Source organism: Tigriopus californicus, chromosome 1, assembly GCF_007210705.1.
Source record: "Tigriopus californicus strain San Diego chromosome 1, Tcal_SD_v2.1, whole genome shotgun sequence".
Classification (NCBI taxonomy): Eukaryota; Metazoa; Arthropoda; class Copepoda; order Harpacticoida; family Harpacticidae; genus Tigriopus; species Tigriopus californicus.
This window is the reverse complement of record NC_081440.1, coordinates 2850388-2858135: the sequence shown is the minus strand read 5'-3', so window position 1 is coordinate 2858135 and position 7748 is coordinate 2850388. Positions and strand designations below refer to the sequence as shown.

Here is a 7748-nt window from a genome sequence, read left to right as displayed (position 1 = left end):
GGATGGATTCCCAGGCTTAGACACGGACTTCTAGAAATATGGGCTGCGAACGAGCTTCCCGCTAAATCGGCCTGCTCTTGGTCGTAACTCTGGGCCACTTTTCGCACCAAAGTAAAAAATTAAGTTTCTTCAATTTCTCTATATGTTATAACATATTTTTCCGACCCCTAGTTATTAGCATAAACTTTGGCTGCCTCTCCCAAGATCCGTAGACCAGACTTTTGGGCCTAGATTTGGCCAGGATAAAAAAAATGATCAGATCTTTTGTATTAAGTGTTGATTTTGGATAAAATGAATGGCTAGGGCGATGCGGAATGTTTTCTTCCACCGGAAGCCCATATCTCTGGAAGCCCATGCCCAGTTTAAACCAATTCATGGGGTTCCAGGATAACTTGCCACAACGGAAATCTCGACACAGGANTAATCACGAAATAACCTAAAACCGAGGATTTTCGGGTAAAATGAAGGATTTGGGTCATGTTTAGGGGAATTTTGGGGGAAATACGGGGTGGGTGAAAAAAATTCGGGACAATGCTCATGTCCCTGCTCAAAGATTTGTTTGACATTTAACCTCAAGCTTTCCTTATTAAGAGGAAGTGTTGAGCACATATAATTGTGTCATACTGAAAATAATCTAATTTTAAAAAGGCAAGTGGTAACCCTCCCATCGTTGGCCACCAAAGCAATATTCTAAAATGCAAGTGACACCAGTCCTCATGTCAGAACCAAAACTAAGGGCCTGCTGACGACCGACAATAGGCACAAGGAGATGGGTGAGCTTTTTGGTGTTCATCCTCAAACCGTTGGTAAAAGGAGAACTTCATCCAAGAACAGCGAATCCCTTTACGACATACCAGACCGAGGGCAAAAATCTGGGATTGACCTGGATTTGAGCCCAAAGAGCAAGAAAATTGTGAAAAATATTAATCAGCAATTTCATCTGAAATACCACACAAACACTTGAACATCCAAACAAGTAAAACGCTATTTTCACCTTTTTAAACTAATTTTTACGTTTTCGGAACTTATTTTGGCTGATTTTCCTAACTAAAAAAAACTATTTTGACCAAAATCACTAACTATTTTTCCGACCCCTAGTTATTAGCATAAACTTTAGCTGCCTATCCAAAGATCTGTAGACCAAACTTTTGGGCCTAGATTTGGCCAGGATAAAAAAAATGATCAGATCTTTTGTATTAAGTATTGATTTTTGATAAAATGAATGGCTAGGGCGATGCGGAATGTTTTCTTGCACCGGAAGCCCATATCTCTGGAAGCCCATGCCCAGTTTAAACCAATTCATGGGGTTCCAGGATAACTTGCCACAACGGAAATCTCGACACAGGAAATTTCAACGCATCGGAGAACTCGAAACACCAGAAAATTCGACATATTGGGAAACTAAACAATATCAAATTCCAAGCTTTTTAATGACTGATTTGATGGCTTGACCAATGAAGTTCATACTTGGTCCAATTCATTTTATAGCAGCAGCATTTGGATCTTAAGCAGGGATACCCTACCTCCATTCCCAATTATCCTAAACTAGTAATGTTAGCAAACGCTTTAATGCAGTCATGTTTTTCCTCTTTGTTGCATTTTTTTGCATTTTTTGTCGATTTCTCCAAACTGTCAATTTCTACTGTGCCGAGTTACCCTGGAACCAATTCGTGGGTCTGCAAAAATCGAACCATGAACTTACTCGTTGATTCGAACGAAGCAGTGTGCCATTCTCTCCTCTGGCAGATCCGGGCCTTGAGCCACACCGGAGTCTTCAATGAAAAAGGTCTCGTTGTGAATCTGGGATAAGGATCCACCGCCCATGAAGAACGTCCGCGGTGTGAGATTCACTCCCGCGGACCAGATGCGATTCACCCAGCCCCCTTCGTACCATGAATCACCACCTTGATAATAGACATGGCATGTCACACCCACCTTATCAGGCGGGTTGAATCCGCCACAGATCAAGGGTTTTCCTGCTAGCGTTCCAGCAACGGACCAAGCCGTCTGATGGGGATAGTCCTTAGGTTGCATACAAATTGCATCCGGATCAGAAAGGTTGACGATTTCAAAATCGCTTGACGACCCCGTTCCCACCAAGAGTGAGGTCCCACCCGCTGATGCAAAATTCGTAAGAATTGGTTGCACTCAATGTTGGCACAGGTTTGAGGTACTTACCTACCATACAAGGTAGAAATGTGAACAACCAAAGCTGCATGTTTTTGAGGATACCACGATATTCACAATTTGTTACGTATCGATTAGAGTTGTTATCAAAACCGGATCTGAACGGAATCCGTTTGACTAAAGCTCAACTTTAGTGTATGATGGATATACCTAAACATAGTTGTTTTTCAGTATTCTGGTATAATTGTTTTTTTTTCTAAATTGAAATCTATCTGGTAAATATAGTGCAATTACAGGCCTGCCACGAACTGACCGCATGTTTGTAGCTCGTTCCGAAATTTTTTTGGACCTCTGAATACTCTGATGACTTTCTCACGCCATTAGTAGCTAACCAGTCTACGAGTTATACAGGACAAAAGTCTTTGTTAGCGCAAGATTTCCCTTGTCAATCTTTCTCAAGGACACGTAAAAGCTGAATCCTTTAACCCTAGCCCCTTCGCCAACCTAGAACTTATATTCACTAATTGATATCCAGAATTCGTCAAAAATATAAAATTATGTGGGGCCAGATTTGGTCACGTTTGTGACACAAAGAGGCTTTTAATCGATTCGGATTTCGATACTTTTCTCAATGTTTGGTTTTGATGGACAACTCTAGTCCGTGTTTGAAACTCGAATGATAAGATAAGGTTTCCATGGGTAGCGGTATATTTCAAAAGAACATAGCATTGCGTGAAACAACTGATCATCGGAATATTAATTGCTGCGGAACGATAATCATAATAAGAATTCTAGTGAGTTGCATGAATGGACACATGAACAAATGCCGGCCGCTTTGAGGAGCGTTCACAATAATGTTATTTGTCGGTTTTGGTCAGAACCTTGGATATTCTTTTCCCTTACAAATCAGACCAAGGCTCTTTTCCCTGGTCAATCGAGATTGCCTTTTGTCGCTCTTAACCACAATGTGAACAAATACATCGTCATTATGTACGCAGGTTTTTGTTTGGAGCAAGGTGTTTTTGTATGTGGAGAAGGAGAAGTCTTCGAGATCACGTTAATAGAAAGGTCTCTGATAATTTCTGCCGTCTGAAAATAACAATTGGGTTCAGGATATTGGGATCTGATTCGCCCAGCATTCGAAAGGCATCACCAATTCAGGGAGACAAACCTTGATCTACAATCTATATGCCATTCCCCTAAACCAAGACCAACACCGACTACAAAAAGTGCTAAAAGAGGGGGAACATGTCTCTTCAGAGTTAAATCCGATTGGCGGAAATGATATTAGTCCTAGAATAGTTTTTGGATGGAAACGAGAAAACGGAAAGTGGTGATGGATCACGATTATCCAGATGTTGCTGAAGGTGATGATAATGTGGAGATGACCATGGATTCAATAAAAAAAAGGGGACATCACTATATAAACGAACAGAAACCAATTGCAACATTTAAGTACAGATCAAAAGTGCATTTCCAGTGAGTCAGGCAGACACGGAAAAGGAATTGAAATCATCCGGTTTTTTTCTCGGCCAGTGCGACGAAGCACTTGTTTGCGATTGGCATAAAATTCAATTTTCTAGCAAAGAAACGAATCTAAAAGTAGATGGGGAAGACATTGGTTGTTTGGTAATGATGTCCTGGGGGGATTTGAAAGTTCGGCTCAGGCAAAAACTCATGCTCAGTTATCATCAAGAAGCTACAGGACGAGGTCGTTGTCTGACTAAAACGGCCTATTTCATAAATTACAAGGGCACCGAAAACAGGGTGAACAATCACTAATTGTTTCTTAGCGCCCGGCTAGTTATAAATTTCCTTTTAATGCCCCTGTCAGAATTGGGCAACCAAACAAAGCGTTGAAGACCAGAGAGAAGTGAGAAGGTGTGTGAGAGAGAGAGAGAGAAAGGAGCAAAGACGGTACCTTGAAGAGAGCCACCTAAAAGTCCGTGAAGGACTCCTTGGGTCAGGACGACCTTTGAGGCTGAGACCAGCCGTTGGAGGGGGGTTGTGAGGATCCTGGTGGACAAGAGAAAAGATCAGGGCATGTCGGTCGACCAATCTCGTAGGTTGGTGCTTTAAAAGTCAACATCACTCTGACTTGGGACGAGCCTACCTTCAATCTCCGAAGAAGAGCTTTCTCGGGGACAATTGGTTGGCATTCATTAGTTAACAAGAGAAGGGTCTTTGATTTGACATAGCCAGGGTCGCCAAGAGCAGGGTCTGAACAGAGCTCTCAGTTCAAGTCAGACCCCAGCACTTGGGAGCTAGAGCCAAAGAGGTTTGCCCAACAGCTCTGAACAGGCTGTGACCCAGGAAAATCAGGGGAGGATGGGGCAAACAGAGAAAGAGAGACAAAGAGAGACAAAGGGAGGGAGGATGCTCTAGGGTTCAGCTTTAGGGTCCGATGTTTCGTTGCAGCAACTTTAATTTGTTTATGAAAAGTAATCTTGGTGAAAGCTAGAATACGATGACAGTTCTATGTACATGAAATTGGTTTCGTTTTGATTGCTGACGAATCCTTGTGGGGTTTCTAGTGGATTTGCATTGCTTAATCGATGCGAGAAAGAAAAACTGGCATTTCCCCCTCTGCTATCCTTCCTACGTTGACAGATCCACGGAACTGGGTGTGGGGGGGCGTGGGGTGGTAAAATCGGGCAGGGACGTGTTCAATGTAAATCATGAAGGTACGAAAAGGAGAGGAGTGGGGGATACGGGGCACTTGAAGAGGGAATAGTAGTAGTTATTATAGTAGCAAGAGTAGTACTGTAACAACAACCCAGAAACACCATACGGTACTTTCAGCAAAAGACCCAAGACCAACCACCGTGAATTAAAAAAAACAGAATGACAGAAGTAAGGTAAAATGCAAGTGACACCCTCTGAGTGACGTTGTTTTAGGCACTAATCTAAAAGACAAGCCAGTGCTTAGGCTGCTGCAAGCAGTTACCTGGGTCATGGCGTCTATGCCGCCAAGGTGCACGGGGCTCATAATGGTGGTTACTACCGTTTCCAAAGGTATCTTAAAAGAGAGAAAGAAAACCATCGGTGAGCCGGGTTGGTCGCCAAACACACACACACGAACTCTGGGAACAAAAACTAACTAGCTAGAGAGCTAGATCATCGACAAGGACACATGTCTTCCTGGGATGACTTTGGCGTTGGAGGCGTCAAGATGAGATTAGCACACACTCGAATTAAAATGAAACCGACATATGCTTTGCTTCAATAGTTTGGGGGGATTAGGTGGGCCAATGGGAAAGGCTTACAATATTCAGGGTAAACGTGGCAAAAATATAAGTCCACCGGGTGCTCCTGCAAGATTTGAGGGACCAGGTGAGGACACAGGGACGCCCCCTATGAGGGCGGGATTCATCGAGGCAACTTGTTGGGATCCAGAAGGCTGTGCACTAGCAATGGCCGCTAATTGGGCAGCAAAGAGCTGCTGCTGTTGTTGTTGAGCGGCGAAAGCCGGATTTGACGCGGCGGCTGCGGCAGCAGCCAAGAACTGTTGATGTTGTTGTTGCTGTTGTTGTTGTTGCTGTTGCGACAAAAAGGCAGCCATTGGGTTCATGGCACTAATTGAACCTACAGATGACGGGACTACACTTGGATGAAATCCACCAGCCATGGCCGTGATGTGGCCGCCCAAGCTAGAACTTTGAGGCATAGTCAGGGGAGTACTGGCGCTGGAGGTGGCGGCAGCAGCCATCAGAAAGGCCAAGTGATCGTTGGCGGACAAAGCTTGAGACTGAGTCATGGGTGTGGCCAATAGACCCGGCTGGAGACCCGACTGGAGGCCCGGCTGATGTTGAAGTGTAGTGCTAGCACCTGGATGTAGACCTGTCTGAAGGCCCAACAAGTCGGCTGTTTGTCATCTGAAGCGGGGTGCAGTTCCCATCAGACCGAAAGGTGTCTGAACCATTGCAGCGGCCGCCGATGCGGGTGGCATGCCCAATGCGGCAAAACTCATGGCCGGCAGTCCCATGGCCGACATGGCTGGCCCCATGGCTGACATAGCTGGCCCCACCATCGCTGAAAGGGGTTATAAAAGGAAAAATAGATTCGGTTGGACTACAACGGGTACAACAGCTAACCAACTGTAAACGTCCAAGCCTACAATGACAGCGTGAAAGAAAAATTGCTGTCCATGTCAAGGCCAGGCAAGTCGAAGGACACACCCGTGCTTCCCGGCCCAAGGCTAACAGGGCACTACTTAGGGATCGGGTGCTCCTCGGTCAAGAGTTGTTGTGCCACACTTTCAACCTCCCCTCTCGACCGAGGTACCTCAGCATGCGAGCGTTCCCTCGACAGGCTCGGCGCTCTCAATGACACCAACGGCGGAGCCGTGAATTGTAGGCCTTTTTCGGGGATCGGTTACAGTTATTAGGTGCATGTATGGTTCTTTTTGCATCAAGTCCCTGAAGTTTTGGAAGCCAGTAACAGGATTGTAATGTACCAATGAATTTAAGATAGACATACCAGGCATTAGCAGAAAAAGGGTTACACAGCGACAAGATATATAGTAGTTGTAGTATAAGTAGAGTAGTAAGTATATAGTAGCAATAGTTATATAGTATGATGATGACTGTTGTTGATGATGATGAGGATGAGGCTGAATCATGAGGATGGCATTTGTTGTTCTTCAAGATAAGTGCTCCAATTAAAACCAAAAAGAAACACAAGTGACTCGAAATATGTATCATCGGCAGCAGCATTCAATACGAAGGCATCGAACCAACAGACCTACCTGGGCCGCCGCATTTTCATACCACCAAGAAAACACGGGCACGAGTGAGAGAGTGAGAGGGAAAGAGAGATTTACACCACCCAATCCAAGTTAAAGTTGCAATTTGCTCGCTACACACCACCAACAGAATCGGTATGTATCTTGCATTGCATTGGCAGTAGTTGAACAAGTTGTAGGAGGAGGAAGAGGAAGAGGAGGAGGAGGAGGATAGAGCAAAGAGGACAAACCTGGCTTCTCCACAAGGAACAGAGTAAGGAGGATTCTCAACTAGTTGTAGTAGTTATATCAAAGTATAGGACCGGGAGAAGAAGGAGCAACACAGACCTACCTTGTTGGTATTCACTTAATAATCACGTTTTTTCCTTCTTTTAGTTTGCCTGTCTAGTAATGGCATTTCACAGCAACGGTCTCCCTTTTTTTTAAACCTTTGACAGGATTTCACGTTTGCAATCATGTGGAATCTAAGGGGAGTGCATGCCACCATGGGGGGGGGNCATTTCAAACCAGCCTAGGCCATGTCCAAGATTTTAGACGATGGCGTGAGATTTCGGGTTCTTACCAACACCACGGTTTACTTTGCTTCTTCTTTTTACGACCCATCTTGCCCAAACCCGGATTGGTCCTTCACCCTGAGCCCGACCCAAGGGGGCGGAACTGAATCACGAGGGGCTGAGAGCAGGGAGAGGCTGGATCCACTTGGAACCCGTGATTGGGCGCCCGATGTTGATAGAATCACCCGTTTGGCCGTGATCGCCCAGAGTACAACGCTCGACTCTCAGGGCTTTGACCCAGAAAGGACTGTAAACGAGGGGCGGTATTAGGTCAGATATGACATGAGCTTAAGGTCTTTCAATTTCAAACGGTGACCAAAGCC

The 7748-nt window shown here is 44.9% G+C and overlaps 2 protein-coding genes across 8 annotated transcripts in view; both read right to left on the bottom strand.

Moving 5' to 3' along the window:
- LOC131878753 (kelch domain-containing protein 8B-like) overlaps positions 1 to 2297 on the bottom strand; it is a 4752-nt gene extending 2455 nt beyond the window's left edge. Inside the window, exons 1-2 of the mRNA XM_059224868.1 lie at positions 2179 to 2297; positions 1703 to 2117 (exon numbers count right to left, since the gene is read on the bottom strand). Coding sequence (XP_059080851.1) covers positions 1703 to 2117; positions 2179 to 2218 — 455 coding nt within the window. The 5' untranslated portion in view covers positions 2219 to 2297. The remainder of the gene's footprint in view (positions 1 to 1702; positions 2118 to 2178) is intronic.
- Positions 2298 to 2817: 520 nt separating this feature from the next.
- The window catches only part of LOC131888798 (BUB3-interacting and GLEBS motif-containing protein ZNF207-like), an 8083-nt gene continuing 3152 nt past the window's right edge, over positions 2818 to 7748 (bottom strand). Inside the window, exons 7-10 of one of the 7 annotated variants that reach the window (XM_059237742.1) lie at positions 6047 to 6159; positions 5394 to 5613; positions 5075 to 5146; positions 2818 to 4143 (exon numbers count right to left, since the gene is read on the bottom strand). In XM_059237742.1, the coding sequence (XP_059093725.1) occupies positions 5548 to 5613; positions 6047 to 6159 (179 nt within the window). In that variant the 3' untranslated portion in view covers positions 2818 to 4143; positions 5075 to 5146; positions 5394 to 5547. Of the gene's footprint in view, positions 4144 to 5074; positions 5614 to 6046; positions 6160 to 7748 lie in introns of all 7 variants that reach the window. The other 6 variants (XM_059237757.1, XM_059237734.1, XM_059237750.1 and 3 more) reach the window with 6 other exon arrangements.